The sequence below is a fragment of the Brachyistius frenatus genome, unplaced genomic scaffold (genome assembly GCF_029030835.1).
Source record: "Brachyistius frenatus isolate BFR_SWC_R1_liver_20210118 unplaced genomic scaffold, ASM2903083v1 Contig_57, whole genome shotgun sequence".
Classification (NCBI taxonomy): domain Eukaryota; kingdom Metazoa; phylum Chordata; class Actinopteri; family Embiotocidae; genus Brachyistius; species Brachyistius frenatus.
The window spans coordinates 1,875,815-1,897,447 of record NW_027210656.1 but is presented as its reverse complement, the minus strand read 5'-3'; the positions used below and the strand labels follow the sequence as shown (position 1 = coordinate 1,897,447).

At 41.5% G+C, this 21,633-nt stretch overlaps 1 protein-coding gene across 1 annotated transcript in view; it reads left to right on the top strand.

The window, feature by feature from the left end:
• LOC138624954 (golgin subfamily A member 6-like protein 25) overlaps nt 1-21,633 on the top strand; it is a 49,463-nt gene that overhangs the window by 270 nt on the left and 27,560 nt on the right. Inside the window, exons 2-12 of the mRNA XM_069705552.1 lie at nt 1,551-1,730; nt 8,077-8,160; nt 8,491-8,658; nt 8,927-9,010; nt 9,728-9,886; nt 11,882-12,112; nt 12,291-12,521; nt 14,216-14,317; nt 14,574-14,650; nt 14,951-15,095; nt 16,511-16,748. Coding sequence (XP_069561653.1) covers nt 1,551-1,730; nt 8,077-8,160; nt 8,491-8,658; nt 8,927-9,010; nt 9,728-9,886; nt 11,882-12,112; nt 12,291-12,521; nt 14,216-14,317; nt 14,574-14,650; nt 14,951-15,095; nt 16,511-16,748 — 1,699 coding nt within the window. The remainder of the gene's footprint in view (nt 1-1,550; nt 1,731-8,076; nt 8,161-8,490; nt 8,659-8,926; nt 9,011-9,727; nt 9,887-11,881; nt 12,113-12,290; nt 12,522-14,215; nt 14,318-14,573; nt 14,651-14,950; nt 15,096-16,510; nt 16,749-21,633) is intronic.

The window sequence follows — 21,633 nt, the reverse complement described above, 5'->3', positions numbered from 1 at the left end:
CACACACACACACACACACACACACACACACGCACACACAGAGGAGGGGAGCTCTTCTTAAATAAGGAACAGAATTGGGCAACGTTCTCTAAATCAAATCCAGTCAGGTACATTGGGGAATTCTCCTCATTTTTTACTTCCTTCACAGTTAATCATCTGTCCTTCTTCCCCTCCTCCTCCGCCCTCCCTCTCTTTGCCCTCTCTCCATATTTAATAACTCATCGCCACCATCTTAGCTCCACAGAGGTTTGGCTCATTGTACAATAAAGAAGCGTGTTTGTATGAATATCACTTAAACATTAGAGGGAACAAGACTTGAGGAGGGGGTTAAATATTGTTTTGATTTTCTTCTTTTTCCATTCATTATTTTTCTTCTGATCATTCTTTTATTTTTTGCTTGCTTTCTTGTCTTTTTTTCTCTCTCATGTCCCTTGTCCAGCCTCGCTCTCGCCCCAATGAGAACCAGTGGTAATGAATGTGAACATTAAAGAGTCGTACGCATGATGAATGGAATGGCCTTTAGGTTTCTCTCACTGTCCTTTTTCTCTCTGTCGTATTATTCTTCCCTCTCTCTGTCTCCCTCCCTCTGTATTTCTTCCCGTCTCCTTCTTTTTCCTCCTCGTCTTGCCCCTCTAGGTATATCAGAGTGGCGCATGGCAGTGATGTGTTTTAGTCTTAAATTAACCCATTTACTGTGTCCTTGACCAAACCAAGTCATTTGTCTGCTGCTAGTGTTTTAGCTGTGTGGGTGCCTGTCAGCCAACTAAATGAAATGCATTCAACATAAAAGCAACACAGTCTCAGATGCCGACTTTATGCCCTCACTTTTCTAACAGAAACTGAATTTCCCTGTTACCTTTTCGACATCACTGGTGTATTTAGGAGGCGGCAGCAGTTTAAATGTGATCATTTTAGCACTGTATTTGCATTTCCTCCTGTTACTGATGTTCTGGGTTTCACTTTGAAAGCTTCCGGTGTCACAGGTTTTAGTAAATATTTTAAAATAAATTGCTTTCTGTCTGTTTCAGGATTATGTGTGTACATGAGCATAATCTCACACATTAGAAAGGTGCACTGCTGCAGCTGAACATCATATGATGCTTTCCAAGTTCATAAAAGCGTATTGTTTCTCTTGTCAGATGGGGAGCACATAGAAAATGGGACCACAACTCTGCGAGAGCTCTGCCTCCAGGTTTAAGAAGCACTGCTCTAAAGTTCGTGTCCTACAACTTTATGATGGGTATTCAATCAGTTGTATTGGTCCAAGCAGTAGCTGTAGGGTTTCCTGGCCTGGTACAAAGCCTTTATGATGTTCCCTTTCACTGCCGTAGAGACAAAGTGGAGACAAACGTCCCTAAATGATACTTTCATCCCCTCCTTTGCTTGCTTGTATCTACGTGCGTGCTTCTCCTCCACAGCTTTCTTTACAGCTGTCTTTCTGCTTGTCCCTCTCACAGCATTTCAGAGCAGGATCAAGCCATAGAAGACTGGACATACTGTAGATATTCTTCATCTCTCTGACCTTCCCCGTGTCTCTGCTCACCCCTCAGTTACAAACATGTGAATTCACATTGAAGGATGTCAGTGAGACTCTGGATCAGACCAGAATCCGTCTAAATGCAGACAGAGAGCAGAGACAGAAGATCCAGGACCAGTTGCACAATGCCAGTAAAGATGTGGAGCATCTGCAGCTGGAACTAACTCATGTGCGCCACAACTCTGAAAAGAAGGTAATTGTTTTCTCCGTTAAAGTCTTCGTTTAAATATTGAATTATGGATACTTATAAAACCCCGATTGTCTGTTTTAGTAATTTTAGCATAACAATTAAAGTGAGATGCGCATTTGACTTTCCGGTGTTGGCCATAAATTGTTGACATCGATATACTGAAGGAGAATTGGCTTGCTCAACAGGTCAAGAAACATTTTCTATTCAAAATGGACAGTGCCAAGGTAAAAAAAAAAAAAAAGGTTAATCTAAAGATACCCAATTCATACAGGATTGGAGATTAAATATAATATTCACTTTAATATAATGCATTGTCTTTTCCCACAATGGAACTGATAAGAGGGTTCACACAGGTGAGGGATTCATTTGAATATGAAATTTTCAAATGTAATATTCACTGTGACAGGCATTGTCTATTTCTACAATGGTGCTGATAATAAGGTTTCAGATAATGGTTAATGGGATGTTCTGATATTTAGAGCCTTATTAAAAACATACACTTTTGATGAATGCCCCCCAAAAATGGGATTACTCTTCTAAAATGGGATTTTAGCAGTTTGGACTAAAAGAAAACTAAAAAATCAGATGGTCATATGCTACATTACTTTTTTGACCTTTTCATGCTCTGCCCTTTTTGTGATACAGCAAAAGCATATGTTAGTGCTTAGTGGTTTGTATTTAACCTTCAATTAACCAGGCTGGAAAGATACTCTTCCCAACGCAATCGGTGGATTTCAAGGACCTGGATTTATAAAAAAGGGAAGCAGCACATGAGGTTCAGTCCTTTTCATTTTCATTTACCTCTTCATTGACAATACTCTTTTTCACCATATTTTAAGGGTGAGGGTTAAGGTCAGGTTTTAGTTTGCTATCACTAAGGCTATTGTCACAGCAGTCACCTCGTTTATAGAGTACACATTTAAAAATACTTGCTTGCTCTGTAGTTAATGGAATATCACACTAAATGAGCTCTGGTAAAAATAACATTTTAATTAAAACTGCAAGCTGATATACGGGCCCTCGCATGTTGCACGTTGGGGAGCCAGCGGGTCGGGGGTGTAGGCAGCCGTGGAATTTACCACGCCTGATGCCTGTGCAAAGTTTCTTGAGGTTTCAAGCACCCCTTGACCTTAAGTATCAACTTCCTTTGTCATGGCAAAACATCAAACTTTGTTGCATCGCCCTGGCGACGCCCTTTCACAAAAAAGCACGGGCTTCTGGTTTGACGAAAACAAATTCAACTTTTAATCCCAAAAGTTTTAAGATTACACAGACAAAATTTGAAGTCTTTAAGACAAAATCTGTAGGAGTTCGTTAAAGTACGACATGTGCGGATTGTCAAAAATAGTGACCAAATTCAAAATGTGATCAACTGTGCTTGACAGAGTATGTGATAGTATGACAAATTTAATTTTCTCTTGCCAGCAGGGGGCGCTATGACTGAATATGACCATGCAGATGTCTTCAAGGTGGGACTTTTAACAAACATGTAAAGTTTGAGGAAGATTGGACAATGTAGAACAAAATTACATCAACTTGCAGTTTCATGGCGAGACACTCAAAATGGCCACCACGCCACGGGCCCACCGTTTGAGGAAAACAAATTCTTCTTCCAAAGGTGTTAAGATCGAGGGGGGGGGGGCTAGCGAGCCATCTGGCCACGCCCACTTACGAAATCACTAAAATATGCAATTTTTTCGCCAGGACCGACGCGTGTACCAACTTTCACGAGTTTTTGAATATGTTAAAGCCACCAAAAAGGCGATTACTTTATAAGAAGAATAATAACGCCTTGAATAACAATCGGGCTTTCGCACCATTCAGTGCTCGGGCCCTAATTAAAATCCACTCTGGGGGAGTGAGCATAAATTATTTGTTATCCTTCAGGATGGAAGCAAATAGTTACATCGAAATTTCACTCTTTTAAATACAACTCTTGTGTGATAATTCATAATCGTAAAATGGAGAACCGTGTCAAATCAGTCAAATGTGCGTTTCGTCACACGCGTACATTATACGTACTTACCTATGCTGTGGGTGTGCGCGCATGTGTGTGTGTGTGTGTGTGTGAGGTTGTGTCTTTCATGTTTGGATTGGTTTAGTCAACGGATGGACCATTACGCTTCGTCCAGGGATCTGGTTTCTGCTCCACATCTGGCCTTGCTTTATGCACCAAAACTGTTCTTTTCTCTGATCTATTACAAGCTCTCTCTCTCTCTCACACGCGCCCACACGGACACACACTCACAGCTTTGCATTCACTCCTGCGCACTTCATTCCGCGATTATATGGACAGTGGTAGAAGTAGGTGTGTGTAAAGGAGAGTGAGTGTGCCTGCTCCCACTCGAATATAAATGATACGGAGAACTTTGTGTTAAGCATTTTCTTCTGCAGCGCTAAATGTCCTAACATTAGCACAGCTGAACAAACACTGTCAACACGCTGTCCTTCATCTTCAACCTACTCCGCTGATTCACTCTCCCTTGTACTCTCACTCCCTCTCATTTAGACTTCAGAAGAATTGGAAAGCTTAGCCTGTTCTGTAGAGAAGGATTTCTGTCTTCACTTCATGGTTTTCTTGAAAGGAAAGTTGAAGTAATATTTGACAAATGAGGATTTCAATATTCACATCATCTGCAGTCCAGTTACGGCCTGTATAACTGAATAACAAAACAGAAAATAACTGAACAACAAAACAGAAAATGACAGAGGATATTTGTTAAATATGAACAGATGTTTACTCTTTATTACGTAAACGTTATATTTTAAGGACAAAGTCCTCCCTAAGTCCTTTAATTATTTTTGTTTTCCTTTTTATTTGTCCTCCATTTCTATTCGTGCTTCCCTCCGTCTCGCTACCTCATGTGAATAACCACATGTTGCTGTAATTTTTAATAATAATTGAGGTTGAAGTGTTTCACTGTTCCAAAATCCCCCATTGAGAAACTTAAAAGTAGCAACATAATTAACATTCACAAGGGGCTTTGTCTCAGAGATGATCTGCTTCATCTTCCCAGGACCAACAGTCACCCACACAGCTCTCTAGAGACAGATTTTTTTTTTTTTTTTATGTTCAGGTCATAAATGTACACAGGAAGCAGATCAGCGGGATGAGTGTGACAGAGGGCGGGGGTTCAGTTTGCAACAGCTTGGGCTGTGGACAGTGAATGCAATCAAATTTGGACACAACGTCTTCCTTTTGTTCTCAATGGTATTTCTGTGTGAAGGTTAAGACCTTTTGTATCTGATTGGTCTGTCTGACCCATTCATTTTAAAATGGTTGTTTCTCAGCACACTTATGGGAGCTGATCACTGACTCTAACCTGCAAGTAGACTCTTAAAACTGAATTAAATTGTTCCCTTTATGAAAACAAATATCTGTGAATGGTAGTCTAATGTTTGTCTCATATTTATATTTTTTTGGTAACACTCCAGCGTTGTGTGTCTCCGGCTTCTCCACTGGGACTACGCTCTACTCTACTAGCCTTTTTTAGTTTTTTACCTGCAGCTCATTTTGGTTTCACCTCAGTCTAGGTTTCAAGTGAGCTTAGGCGGTACTGAAAGGTGACGTGATATCACTGCAGAGCACTGATTGATCTGAGAGAATCACCATAATCACTGCAGGACATCCTGCACAAACCCGACGTTGTTAACTAGGCAAGGCAGTTTAACATACACCATTTATTTTTAACTGGACTATTCACTTAATGGCAACCCCCGAAGCCACACTGGTGGTTGAGGAGGGGCAGACGTTCCTTTGTTTGGTTGCTGATGAAAGGATCCAGAGAGTGTGTGTCGCGTTGAAAACGACATCACGGTAGTCTAACGGCACCGCATTGAGGGGGTACTTTCTGCACTGGAAAACGAAATCCCGAAAAGGACCTGGTACCAAAAGCGAGCCGAGTAGAGTAGAGCCGGTACTGGCAGTAAAAACTGAGATATTGTTCTTCTATGTAAAAAAAAAAGACCTCAAATTGCTTTTAATTTCAAATGAACGAGGAGGTTGAGTGGAGTGAGAAAGCAGAACGAGAATAAAAGCAGTGAAGAAGAGTGGTACAGTGGCAGGTAAGCAGTCATGAGTAAGGTTGTTTAAGCCTTCAAGGTTGGACGTGGACAGACGTCGGTCCTGTTCACAATGCTTTACAACCGTCAGAAAAGCTTACTGATTTTTCTGTCGCCTTGCTTTCCCTCTTGATCTCGCTTATTGCTCATTTCTTTTCTTTTCTTACCTTGCCACTTCTCTCTTTCATCCCTCCTCCCCCACCTCCTCCACCAACCCCTCCTCCCCCTGCCCCCTCTCACACACACACACACACACACACACACACACACACACACACACACCCCCCCAACTGTTCAAATATTATTTCTCCCCCTCCTGCCCCCCCACCCCCACCTTTTTTTTCTCTTCCTCCCTCTCTTTATCTTGTCATTGCCTGTCAGTAGGGATTCTATCTGCGCTGAGTGTTGTGTGCGTGCGTTATGTGTGAACACATTGAGACTGAGATACACTTAAGAGCTCATTGATTTAAAAATACCTTCGATATTGGAGGTCCCCTCCTGCAGATTCGTTCAGGAGCTTATCACACACACACATAGACATCCACGTAGAGATATGCATAAACCAAAGCTCCACTCCAAAGTTTCTCCTTAAACTTTGTGATTGACCTAGTTAGCGTGTCGTTTTGACAAGTTGTCTGTTTTGACACGACATCCTCCGGTGTTTATCAACATCCATTCTGCCTATCACACGCTCACGTTGGGAATTCACACACACACACACACACACACACACACACACACACACACACACACACACACACACACACACACACACACACACACACACACACACACACACACACACACACACACACACACACACACACTAAAAGATGAATCATGATTTAAAAAGATTAAAAAATTGGTGCTGCATTTGCTACGGGTACGTGGAATGACTTGCATTTGTAACATTGATAAAAGCTTCGGTCAGTTTTTTTTTTTTTTTTTTTCTGTGTGTGTGTGTGTGTGTGTGTGTGTGTGTGTGTGTGTGTGTGTGTGTGTGTGTGTGCATGTTGGTACGATTTTATCTGAAGTCTGCGGAATGCAAAACACACCCCGCATTATTTCTGTCCTGGGTACTACCTATTTGTATGGGTCAAAGTGTTTACGTGAACGCTCTTGTGTGATTTAGCTGCTCCGTGCATGGCAGTGTGTGTTCAGTGTTTTTTTTTTCTCCTCTTGCCGTAGCTCAGGTTTAGTGTGTTTAGTGAGCCTGTCCACCGACAGCCAGAGGTGAGAGGTCAAAGAGCCAAGTTAACTCCATCAATCCCCCCGGACAGTTACAAACGAGCCCTCAACTCTGGTCAAAACAATCTGTGGATCATGCAGGACGGACAGGAGGTGGGGCGGGATGGAGAAAGAGAGGGAGCATTTGATTCAATTCGGCTTGAAGGACTGTTGTAAGTCTAAAGTGAAAACTCGTCTCCATTAAATATGTACAACAGTAATAAATAAGATATTCAAATTAATTGAAAAAGTACAATTTCTTCATTATTATTTGTCTGTGTTGTGGAGTAAAACCCATATACTGTATAATAACAGCCTAGTGCTCTTGGTTAACCTCCAACTCCCAGACTCCCAGTTCTCTTTTTTGGAGATAATCTGATTAATCTTTTTAACCACTGAAAGGTTAAAGGAAAGCCTCTGTATAATATTAGTCAGGCCTAAGCCCCGACGAAAAATATCTCAAAATATATTACAAATCTGTTTGGTTCAAAACCCATACCTGGCCATTTTTACTGATTTCAAACAGAGGAAAAAAAAAAAAAAAAACCTGACAAAATGCAGGCGTAGTGAACACAGACACAAGAGATGAAAAGTCCAAAGCATTTCCCCAGGCAAACTCGTAAGGAATCACACCCACATAAAAGCACGTCCAGACATGCACACACTGGCACACACGCTCATTTGGCGGGACAGAGATGGAGTGGGTAATTAGGGAAGGTCACCAAGGAAACAGACAAACATAAGTGATTGTAAGACATACTGTATACCCAAGAGAAGTATCAACAATCTGCTTCTGTGCACGTAGCGTCATCAGCCCACCACCACTATTAACTTTAAACACAAATATGAAAACAAGACTGGAATATTTTATCTCAACTTCTGTAAACAGTGGGCTAAGTTCACCCGGCTCCTCAGATACAGTTTGTGTTGCCAAAGAATCAAGGAGATATCATCCCTAACACCATGTTTCAGTGTCAGAATATTGAGGAAAAAGTGCACCCATGTTTTGCAATTAAAAAAAGCATCGTCCAACTGGGAGGAAAATGTTTTCTTCTCACAGATACAGAAGAGGGAGACTAAAATGTGCGCGCTGGTGAAGGAGCTCACGGACAGTAAGAAGCAGCACTCTGACTGTCAGAAAGAGGTAAAAACATTGGCTTTACCATCCACCACAATTACAATTTTGTTTTTTACGTGTTCATAAATCGTGCTTATGTTAATTAAATCAAAACAATAATTTGATGCCATTATTAAATAAATGTAGTCACTAGAGGATTAATTTGATTATGGAATCAGCCTGAGTTTATTATCTTTTTTTGTGGATTGAATGTTAGATAATGATAAATGAGTTTTATAATGCTGGAATTAAGATGATTTTCTTTTTAGGGTATTTAAATTATCTTAATGTGAGAGCTAAAATACCGTGACATTGCAGCACTGACTGAGTGACTTAATTTTTGTGCATATTTTGCAGTTGCTTCGACGAGAGAAGGCTTTGGAAAAACTGCGTGAGGAGAGGGACAAGCTGAAGGCCGAGATGGAGGACCGGGGCCGAGAGTGTATCCACCTCAACCAGACCAAAGAAAGACTGGAGGCTGACTTGGCTCTGAGCCACGAGAAGCTCCACACTTCACACCTGGAGGTCCATCTCTCTCACTGTCTCCATGTGCACGTGGTCATGCCTTTGTGTGTGTGTGTGTGTGTGTGTGTGTGTGTGTGTGTGTGTGTGTGTGTGTGTGTGTGTGTGTGTGTGTGTGTGTGTGTGTGTGTGTGTGTGTGTGTGTGTGTGTGTGTGTGTGTGTGAGAGAGCATGCAATGGTCAGATCGTTGTTAACATAATATTTAACTAAAGGAACATAAAAGGTTGAAATACCAATGTATGAAATTGATTGTCTTTTCTGTGGATTTAGGTCCGAAGCAGAGATCAGTTAATCTTGCATCTGAGAGCTGAAATGAAGACAGCTGAACAAAAGCAACAAAGAACACAGAAACAGGTGTGGTGGCTAGTTTGTGTTGATTTCTATTTGGTTGCATTTTGCAGGTGAGTGCAATTTCAAAAGATTTTACTGAACAATACAGTTTATAAAAGATCAAACGTGTTCCTATTAAAACAGGTAATTTAACATTTTCCAGCTGTGTTCCATGAAAAACAGGTTTCTTTTTCACATTCGTATCTCTTTTTTGGGCTTTAAATTTGTCTTAGGGCTTAAATTCAACTCTAGGTGGTACTATGAGGGTCTTAAACCTGTCTTACTATATTTTCCCTTTCATATGCTGAGGCTAGGTTGAGTGAGCACCCCTGTGTTGTTTTTTTTTTTCCAACAATGCCCTGCTTTACACCCACAGAGTTGCACACATCCACTCTAGGGAAGTGCCCAAACCAGCAACACTTTTACTGTTGGCTACTGAGCAGCACCATTAGAGCAGTGGGAGGCGTAGCACCTTGCTCAAAGGCTCCTCGAAAGTTGGAGCTAAGGAAAAGGGAATCGTTACTCATTCATGTTTGCTGTGCCTACATTTTCCCAGCTGGTCCTGAGACTAAACTGGGAAACTTTCTGACTCAAGCCTCACTCCCTCACTTTTTGGCTACTGCCACCCCCTCACTGTCTTTTCTGCCTGTCTATGTGTGCATCTTGTGCTGACCTAAAGTTTTTGTTTTTGCATTTCCATCCTTTTATAGTTTTTATCGTTTATGCTCTCTTATTGCTCAGGTGACAGCACTGGAAGAAGAGGTAACGCACTTGAAGCAGGAGGTCAAAGCACACCAGGAAGAGGCATGTCAGTTAAGCGGAAAGGTCAGAGATCTCAGCCACGAGAAGGAAAAAGAACAACAGCAGCGACATGATCAGCTCCATATTAGCCAGCAACAGGTGAGGAAGAACTCTTTCTTCTCCTCATTACCTTTGCTCGTCTTACCTCCACACAGGTGAAATCTCTAGTGAAATCTATAGATCAGCTGAACTCTGACCTGGAAGCTGCGAAACAGGCTCCCAAGATTGAAGTGGAGCGCTGGAGGGGGACCAGCACGCTGCTTCACAGCCGATTGAAGCAGAACAACTCTGAGATCAGCCAAATACACATCAGGCTAAAGGACTGAGAGTCAGAGGTCACAAAGCTCAAGGACAGTTTAAATCAGAAGCACACAGACAAGACAGGTCTTTTGCGCGTTTGGGTGTCAATCAGCTGAGCCACGATCCTCAAGCAAAACCATCTACTGTGTTAATGCAGTGAACAACTTGAAAAAACCCCAAATCTGATGCACTTATGCATCTGAATGCGAGTGATGTAAATCACAGTAGACAATCAAGTAGTCAGGGTTTTCTGCCAGGAACAACAAACTGACCCGCTTACAGCAGACAAGCTTTATTTTGCAGTCAACTTGCATATATCCAAATGCACATCATCTGAATTACTTAACAAGACAGGATGACCCCTCTGTTTGTCAAACTCTCACATCTAATTGGGCCCAAACACGAATACAGATAGGGAAATAAGGACCAAGAGATTCCAAAAAAGAAGAGAAGAATAAAGTTACTATCAACTGAGGGTCAACTTGGGTAGTCATGTGACAGCCACGAATACTCAAGCGACAGGCCAAATTAGGTTCGTCACGTCATGAGGGTGAAATGTGTTTTTCCATCATGTTTAATTGGGGTTGTTTGTTTCCTCAAAGCACAAGCTCCTGATTATGGTCACAAGAAAGCCATAGTGTCCCCATTAAGCCCAATTATGAGGCCTTTCATCCAGGAATAGAGAGAAAGTCAACCATTAGCGCTTGGACGGCAGGATGGTGGATTCATTAAAGGAGAAAAAAACGCTGTGACGCAGATAGAATAAATATTATATATAGCTATAGTAGGTGACGTTGTCATATGAGACCTTACTTTATATTGTGTGTGTTTCATAGTGCGACTATAAAACTGTTACCTTGGCTGACCTTGGGCCAAACATTCACCATTCACCACCATCACACTCAGAAAATATCAAGTGTGCATTGGCTGAGTCAATGGTTTTAAACAGTCCACACACACTGTCATACACCTACGCAGGTTGTTCAGTTTTTCACTCTAAAATAGAGAATCACAGTTGATGACTCCTCTCCTCTCCTCTGGTTTGTGTCTCTTTCTCCCTTTTGCATGAGCAAGTTCCTGACTCAGTCTCATGCTACCTTCTATCCAGTGTTAGTCCTAGATGGGCCCAGTTAATCCCTGGTTAAACCAAGCTGCGGTGAACCACTGAAATCTAACTAGTTGGCTGTCATTAGTTGTAAACCCTCATGTTCTGAACCAGATTACAGCGGGATTAACGTGGATGAACTCAAGATGAGTGCTAGAGCGGGTTTAACTTTCTCAACCTCTCCCCTTGAAAGGTGAGCTATGGTAGGATTCTTAGCGTAACGCCAGGATTAAGCCTGGTTTCACTTCCTGGGTTTCCCTTTCATTATGACAGAGGTTACTGTGAAGCAACGCAGCACATTACACCGTGTTAGGCAAACTAGCATATTTCTGTTTTTGTGCTTTTTCTGGCACATTTAGTCACAAAGCATCAGGTAATGTCTTCTTTTTCACTGAATGATTTGTTTAGCATGATGATGATGATGATGATGATGATGATGATGATGGTTGTTGCTGTGATAGTTTAAACATTTCAACATGTACGTTTTGAGAGATTCATGCACGCAGTATGGCTTCCTACAGCTCATTAGTTATTTGCAACAAAGACACATTTTTACACTTGACTTTTCATCATTACAGTGTTTTGGTTTCTCTACCAAACTTTGAGGTTACCGCCTTTCCACTTAAATGAAGAGCTGCAGTCTAATATTGGCAAGATGTGTGTTTGCATTTGTCTTCATTTTCTTTCAGGTTGAGCAATTTGAAGACAAGCTGAAGAAGCAGGAAGCTAAGCTCGAACTTCTTTATCAGCAGCTGAAAGGAGCCAAAGACGAGTTGAAAGAGGCCAGCTTGCAAACCCAGGAGAAGAAAGAAACAGCAGCAATTTTTCAACAAAAATACACTGCTGCAATAGAGAAAGTACACAGAGTGCAAGGGCAGGTGGAACTTCTGGAAGAGGAGCTACAGTATTCACAACAACAGGTGGATGTCAATACCTGTATCGCATAGTTTACAGAAAATGATATTCTTTCCTGCTTATTGCCTCGTTTCGATTAGATCGAGACTTTTTCTACAAGTTTTGTGTGACGTGTCGTTCGTCATGAATCATACTACAATCTAAAATTCCGCCTATGCCTTATTCGCAATGATTAATTCGTAGCTAAGAGAGTCGCAATCAGCAACTCATTCTGCGAAGGAAGAGTTAGCTGAACTGGAGCGGCTGTACCAGGAAAAGGTCGACCAATGGGAGAGCTCACAGGAGGCTCTTGACCAGTTGACGGATGAGCTCCAGGCCAATCAGAACCTCCTGAGGGAGAGTCAGCAAAAAGTGGACCATTTGAAAAGCCTGATGGGATCCCTGCAGGAGCAGATGGACATACTCAAACAGCAGGTCAGGACACACATGGACACATTATATTCCCAGATGTAGACGCAGCAATGACAGAGGCATAAATCCATACACAGACACGCATACACATGCATCAGTTAAAACACCAGATACCAGTATGTTCCATTGTGTTGATTCCTTGTACTATTTCCATGTAACAAGCTCGGAAAGGCAGGTGACATTCCCAGTTCAGTAGCCCTTAGGGTGGTCTTTCATTTCTAAATAAGAAACCAGTATTGTTGCAACAATCTTGTCATGCTATGTATTTTTTATCAACACAAAGATTTGGATGTTATGTATCAGTTTTTTAGGTTTACTGAGGTCGGTTTCTGTGTTTCTTGTGTGTGCACCCAGGTGTTTGCCAACTCCAATAATAATGTACGAGTGCTTGCATGGTTATATTCCTCTAAGTCTGTGCGTGTGATTGGATGTGTGTGTACACGTGTGCATTTGTGCACGTGTGCACTGGCGTGTGTCACTTAATCTTTTCTCCTATTTCTCTCTGTTTTATATTTACTACGTCAGGCAACAAATGAATCATCTTTATTACGGAGAAATTTAATTTGGATGAACTTAACTGCTGCCGCCAAGGTCAGACGGGCAGAATGTCATTTTAATCCAATCAACTTTAATCTGTTGGTTATAAAAGAGTTAGGCTGTTGAAGAATGGCTGTATCTCAGGCCCTTTATTACACTGGCTAATGGCTTTGATTGTGAGGCGCCTATCAAGAGGTTAGGAGTTCTTATGGAACTTCACGTCCTGCTAATTCGCTACCTCATGCCACTGTTGAGTTCAGCTAACCCTAAAATCACTATTACTGTCACTCCCTGTTTACAGAAAGTAAAATGTGAAAATAGTTTTCAGATTTTCTAACATGACTATAAATGTACAAATTATAGAATTTCCTGTTTGAGGGTAAATGGAAAAAAACAGTAACTTAAGTATGGTATCTTAATTCTATCTTTATTCTGGTCCATTTGTATTCTGACTTGGGAATATTTTACTATAACATAAAGATGAACACTAGAAGACAAGTACAACTTCTCTCCTTTTCTACAAAGATGTCTACTTTTGAATTAGTTACGTAATTTGCCTATATAAAGGACAGCAGCTAATAGACTCAGATTGTGAGTCGTGATACAATAAGCAATTTTTTTTGCACAATGAACATGAACATAGGCAATGTTCTCAGTGGTTGACAATGAGGAACATTTTCCTTTTTTTGGGGGCAAGGAGATGTCCCTTTGTAATTATAAGAACAATACCAAGAACCTTATTTGTAATTACGTATTGCAGGTGGCCGAACGTAGATTCATCATCTTGCATAATGTTGAGCTTGTTGTGTTGAGGTTTGTCAACTGTGCCTGGAACATCAAGAACATGTGTCTTTGTGAAAATCAATACACAAATGAGTGTCACACATAATAACGTGTTTCCTGAATGGTACATCAATGTCACTGTCTTTTTTTAGTGAACCAAAACACATATATGTTGAAATGCAATCAATTCAAATGTGCCCTTTTGTGACTTTGCTTGTTGTTTAGATCGGTTGTTGTTTGCATTTTGTTGGTTACATTACCAGTGATCATCGATTAAAACCTGACTAAAACAAGCAACATTTAAACATATCAGTTCTCTGAAATATTAAACATTCTTCTTTCGCTTTACATATTTCACTTGCTTTCTCCCTACACAGAAGCTGATGGTGGAGTGCGACCTGCGGCTCTATCAGCAGAGCCATTCTCACTCTGACGAGGAGTATTTCAGCCAGCTAAGACTCAGACAACAGCTGCAGAAGGTAAGGTCCCGGATAACACATATTCTGCATATTATCATCACAATAAAACATTCAAATATATTTATTACAGCTACAGAATTTACAGTTTTATTCAGTAAAATATTGACATCTACATTCTAGTTGTATTAAAAAATAACCCAGATACAGATAATATAGAGTTACATTCAGATTTAGTTTTAGATTTACATTGATGAAAAATGTTTGCATTCCTGCCCTCACAATGTTTTATGTGTATCTGCATGCGTGTGTGTTTCAGCGTTGTGCTGAGCAGGTTGAACGCCTTGCGGAGTGTGAAAAGGCTATTCTTCAGATGAAGTCAGAGCTGCAGAGACAGTAATAACGGAGTCTATAAAACTCATTCTCCTCTGCTGATCCTGGTTTCTGTCCTTGTCTCTTCTCTCATGCCCTTCACGTCTGCCTCCACCCCTCCAACTCTCTCCCATTCTCATAACTGTCTACTTAGCAAATGGCACACAGTAGGAAGTAATATGTTACATTGGAAATTTCACATAGCGGATTCAAATAGTTTCTTTTAACCTATCTAATATGTTTTCTGGTTTAATTATGTTTACACTGTGCATTTCTTACACAGCAGTTTGGACAGGCAGTCACTCTTTGCTCTCCTCCCCATAGGACTCAGGAAAAGGTGGGTCTGAAACAAAGCCTTGCCGCGTCCCACCACACGCACCTGAGCAATCGCATCCAACTCGAGCAGGAAGTGGCACGTCTGAAAAAGGAAGTAACGTCCCTAGAACTTGAGCTGGCGGGCACCCAAAAGGTATTAAAGTAATGCATATCTGCTAACTTGTACGTGAATTTAGAGAGCGACATATTATTTTGCCCTTTATTCCCTCTGCTTTTTAATTCAGCAGCCTCTTTGATTCTTTGATCGTTCTTAAATGTTGCCTATACATGCATCTCACGCTAACGATGTTAACTCGAGATTTAGCTCAAGTTCCCAAAGAGCAACACTCCAAGCAACTCCATGGGCACCACACACCCACCACTCATGTGATTGTCCTGTGATTGCCTGGCAGAAACAAATTGCCTCACCATTAATTAAAGCACCAAATGGTGCCAAGGCTGGTGGAATTGACTCCAATTAAGAGCTCAATGGGACACTAAATATTCAAATTACTCAAAGTGGTGACTGCAGCCTGGCAGAGTGCCAACATTCAGTGGCAGTGTTGGACACATCCATTGTGTGTGCATGTGCGTGTGCGTGTGCGTGTGTGTGTGTGTGTGTGTGTGTGTGTGTGTGTGTGTGTGTGTGTGTGTGTGTGTGTGTGTGTGTGTGTGTGTGTGTGTGCGTAGGCTTGTATGCGTAGGTGAAAGTGGTAACATTTGATTTTGCACATTAATTTGTGCATCCGCCAGCACACACAAGTGAAACACATGTTATGCTTACTAAGATCACATGCATGCGCACTCATACACACACATATGAAGGCAAATGTAGTATATTCTCTTGCTGTCTGGTCTTATCCATTCATCCAGACATCTTCCCTGTGGAATACCACATAATGAGCGTGTCATGTAGTGACACATATATTGAAGACTGCATCTACATTCATCGCATGCATTATGCATATACACATTATTAATCAGTATCATTATGCATATTTACATAATTAGACAAGACTTTACTGCATTACATGGATGCTTAGTCATACACACTCTTGAGAGGCTGAGTCCAGGAGTTGTTGACAATGAAAGATTGTTGAAGAAAACTGAAAGACAGTTTGAGGAAAATAGCATTAATTTAACTATATACTTATTGTGTAGCCATATAAATATTGTCCAGTATGTGAAGTCTGAGTGTAAATATGCAGACTTCCCTTCAATATGCCTTTCAAACCACCTGACACAAGTGATATACTGTACCCATGGCCAACACTTGCTTTTGAAATTTGCATCTGAGGAGAGGTAAATGTTCCCCTTCATGTCCTTTTTGTCCTTCGCTTTTTTCTTCCTATGAGTCCAAGTCAAATATGATTCATTCAGGGTTTCTTGTGGATAAAAGCCAATAATAAATTATCACTCAAGATACTGTATATTTTAGAGTCCTTTGTGATGTCAAGTGTGAAGTGCACTCTAAGCACGGTCTTGCAAGATACTTGATCTGAACAGAACCACGAACACGACACGCGTCACGTATACGTCTCTTCCTCTCGGCCTTTACTCATGCTGCAGGTACAGGTGACACTCCTGCGGCAGTCGGAGGAGGAACTGAAGGTGGCCAGACGGGAGGCCGCGGGAAGGAGCAGAGAGGTGGATGTGCAGAGAGGAGAGATCCAGAGACTTCAGCAGGAGTTGCAGAAGGAGGGGGAAAAGACGAGGAGCGCCATCAGAGAGAAGCAGAGCCGCAGCACTGATATGAGTCAGCTGAGGAAAGAGATGGAGGAGCAGCGCAGCGAGCACCAAGTGACCGGTAGCAATCAGTCAATCAACTTAGTCGCGTTACTCATCCGTCTGTCCATTTAGCTACCAACAAATAACTTTACAGTCAACCACATTTTCATATTAACACACACATAAAATATATAGAATATAAATTAACATTGATTTTACAGATGCTACGTTCAGTTTAGAGGGAGTTCACAAGTAGGAGAACATGACCATTTTTATGGAAAGAATTAAAATTTGATCTCTTGTTTCACCCACTCATCACCCTACTTTTCTCGCCAGCTCTCTGTGAGAATTAGCTTGTTCCTGAACTTTTAGGCAGCGGTGCCCATCAGAAGCCCATCGCATGCTCGAGGAGCTCCAGTCTGCAACGTGCCCTGGCTTTTGTTGCAGAACCAGCCACACTGCTGTTAGCTCAATCAGTTAGCTCAAATTAGCCAGCAATGTGACGATTCAGTTGCTAGTTGTCTGCACGCAATGTTAACTCAGACACACACACACACACACACACACACACACACACACACACACACACACACACACACACACACACACACACACACACACACACACACACACACACACACACACACACACACACACACACAGTGCAGATAGAGGTTTAATTTAATGGTGCACTGCTTTAGCTATATGGTAATGATCTGGTTTATGTGTGTGTGTGTGTGTGTGTGTGTGTGTGTGTGTGTGTGTGTGTGTGTGTGTGTGTGTGTGTGTGTGTGTGTGTGTGTGTGTGTGTGTGTGTGTGCGCACATGTGTGCGAGTGCACGCCGGTGGCCTTTGTAGTAGCGTGTCAGTGCAGGAATGGTGATGGCTCGGTCTCTCTGGGCACAGAAATGTCTCATTAAGAATTAACGTACACATCTATGGTCACGCCAGGCAAACACCTCACATACATACACTCACAGCCATTTCTCCCAACTCCCACTGCTTTAATTAGCACATACGCACTGGCTCTCCAAGGTACACACACACACACACACACACACACACACACACACACACACACACACACACACACACACACACACACACACACACACACACACACACAATCACCTATTGTCCGCAGAGAGATGAATCTGAGGTCTCTCTCTGTGGCAGACAGTGGCTGGCTTGCTCGGTGAACACTGCTCATTAACAAGATAGAGACAGAAGGACAACGCTGTATAGCTTGGCCTTTGTCTGTGATCAAAACACATTCTCTCAACTCTACTCTCCACACAAAACCACATATTATTCAGCTTTTACCTTCAGCAAATACAATCCAGCAATGTAGAGCCTATTGTAATGATTTAAGAAGAATAAAGATGCATTATTATAACAAAGGGAACATTGTTTACCTGCATATAGCAGTGGTCTGAATAAACTGGGTGAGGAGTCAGCTTGAGAAATTACTGTCATGAACAAAGGGCCTTTTTATTAGCATGAAGCCCTTGTCGAGGTTCTTTCTGTATTATGACAACATCGCATTGAGTGGCACTGATTCTGTTTGTTGCGTAGATCCGGTCTGCTATGGAGTGGACTGCGAAAATGAATAGGTTCCAATGCAGATGGTTAGAAATGGAAAAAATAAAACATGTTAGAGGAAACCCACCACCTGAAAATGTTTATCATAAATACCTATTTAATTAAGATGTTACTTTACGTACATTATACAAATTTGTATATAGGAAATATACAGTTAAATGTATGCCATTTTAAAAAAATTCCAAATTATTTATCTGGTAAATAAAAATGCTGTGAAATATCAACACCGTAACAACCGATAACAGCTTTAAAAATATATAATAGTACCACTATAAATTACTTGCTGCTGATTTTGGGACAATTGCAGATATGAATTGGCATTTTTGTGGTTTCTGTCAGAGTAATTTTTTACTTGTGATGCGAGTTCTCCAGTTTGCAGAGCGTATACATAAATGGAGCTGGGATGTGATGGATATTATTCTGAAAGGTCTCTGGCCGGATAGAAAGGAAGAAACAGAGGGGAGGAGGATGAGTTGGGAACCAGGGAAGTGTCACATGGATGAGATTGAAGTGTCTGAAGGCAGCTGGATTCAATCAGACTGTGTCAGGATAGGATGATGAGACTGGAAAGAAGGGAGTGATTAAAAAGGATAGAAAAAAAAGTCCTCAAACTTGGCACATGACTGCATGTGTCAAATTTGCTGTCACTCTGTCATATATGGCTCTTGGAGTGTGCTAGAGTCTGTGCAGTGCATGCAACATACTGTGCAATATGTAGGAATGTACAGTATATATGGTGAATGCAGAGAATACAAGGTGTAGATAAGTAAAATTGTGTTCATAATCTGTTTTGTAGAAGAGCACATGTGGTGTAATTTAAATGGCTGTTTCTATACCTGTGAAATTCAAGCAGAGATGGATCTTTAAAATATTCAAATATGACTGATAGTGTCTTCTTACAGCTTGAATAAGATGTGTTGTAAAGTTGGCTAAAATGCAAAATAAATGTGATGCTGCGCGACAACAAATTAAATAACAGCATAAACAAAACAAAAAAAAACGAAATCCGTATTTCCACACTTCCACAGAAACAGAAATGTGATATTACCACCCCTCTGTGCTACTGATGCGCATCTGCCTAAAGATGATGAAATCATTATTGTGCGCACGTGTGTGTGTGTGTGTGTGTGTGTGTGTGTGTGTGTGTGTGTGTGTGTGTGTGTGTGTGTGTGTGTGTGTGTGTGTGTGTGTGTGTGTGTGTGTGTGTGTGTACGCGCATATGCTTGTGTTTTGTGTGTGTGCTGCTTTCCAATCTGGATCCCTGGACACACACGTGCACAGGCCTCTCTCCTCCAATTCACCTCTATTACTAGCTATAATCCCATTTCACACTCTATCGATCCCCAAAACTGTTGTTCACCGGAACCAGAAGCAAACACTGGCATTTCTCCCCATCATTTCACCACTATTGTTCTTTATTACACAAAGAAGCCCCCGCTACCCACCCCCACTTCACCCCCCACCACACCGCCACCCCTTTTGTCTCGGAGCAAACTCAGCCCTGCTGAAATATGAATTATAAATGTATGGCTAATAAAAGAGAGGGGGGGGGGGTTAGAGATAGAGAGAAGTGGTTGGTAGAAACATCAGAGAAAATGACTCCTTTACAAGAGTCTATTGATCAGTTTCTATCAAAGGGGGATGTCAGACATGAGATTACCTGGCAGTTTGAGCATTAGGTGCCGTGTGTTATAGCCCCGGGCCCTTGTACCGCTGCCAGAGGATTGTAAATAAAGCGGAGAGGAGAGAGCAAGAGGGGAGTGTGTTGGGGTGTATGTGAGTTTTAGAGTGTATGAGTGTGTGTGTGTGTTAGTCTTTGTCTTTGTGAGCGTTCACTGTTGTGTGCATATATATATATATTTTTTTTCTTGGAGTGTATTTGTGTGCATGACGGTGTGCGGCTGTGTGCCTGCACCTTTTGGCTTATACCCAAAAGCAGTGTTGCAAGCCCATGAAACTTCAGAAAGAGAGAGAAAGAGTCTTGGGAGGCTTTGGGACATCTCTCGGGAGTACCTTAGCCAGCTTCGAATCCCCCAACAAAGCCAAAGGAAGCTCCCATGAAGCCTTATGAAGCTTTTATGAGGGCCAGGCAGGGCCCAGCCTAGCCCCAACCACTGATTCAGGGTTAGCAAGGTTTTCATCCTTCTCATGTTAAAGGTTAGCTGGGAGAGCAGGGTAATCTGACCACAGATCTGTGATTATAGACTGATGCTGTATGATGGGCTTTGAAGCTCCTACGAAAGGCGTTGAAAGGGAGAGATCGAGACAGAGTTAGATTATGGACTAATGTCATACCATAAGTTGTGTGAAGCCAGAGTAAAAGGGTCAAGAAAGTGAGAGCATGCGGGACACAAGATCTTAGATTGTGGACTACTGTCACAATTTAACTCATGAAGCCACTCAAAACAGACTGAAAGAGACCTCAGAATATGTTCCGCTGTTCCTCTCTTAGATACTAAAGTGTAGAGACAGCCACAGTCCTCTCCAGATCCTTGTTTTATGTGGAAAATGTCTGTATTTGGTAATCAATCCCTACTAAGCTAAATATACCCCAAATCTTATCTATTTGCCTAAAGTAAGCACTCGGTTTGTGTTGCAGTTTTCTTTACTTCCATCGGTTTTTATATTTCTGGAGTTTAAGTAATAGAGCAAGCTGTGTGTTTTTCATCTAATATATTGTGTGTGTGTGTGTGTGTGTGTGTGTGTGTGTGTGTGTGTGTGTGTGTGTGTGTGTGTGTGTGTGTGTGTGTGTGTGTGTGTGTGTGTGTGTGTGTGTGTTTCAGCTATGTGTGTACTTTTGTTTATGCATGTTTGGGTGCAAATAGGAGAGTTTGTGTAAACGGTCAGTCCATGCAGCTAATTGCTCTCTCTGTGGCCTCCCCCTGACGGGAGGTGTCACTGAGGTCACCTCAGAACTTATGTCTTGAATATGAATTTGATCTCTACCTCAAGCTTCTACATCTCTGCTTTATTGATTATTGAGATTCATAGCAAACTTTCACCTTGAGGTTCAGTAAAATAGCCAAAGTGGGGCACACACACATGCACATAGACACACAAACAAAAGTGTTTGTGCATAGTTAAATATTTAGCAATTCCAGTTGCAGCCTCAATTTTCCTCGGGCTTCAGTTTAAACAGTTTTGATGCGATAGAAACATAAATTAATTATAGTTTTATTAAATGTAGTTTTTTTTTATTCTCTCTATTGTTTCCTTTATAGTATTGGTTCTTTTCAATCTTTCCCACCACTGTAATCACAGCAAAATGTGTGGCCTTAAATGCATTACAGAAAACCACCAAACATTTCTCTATTTTTATTTCACATACTCAAATATACATGCACACACACAAAGTCAAGGTC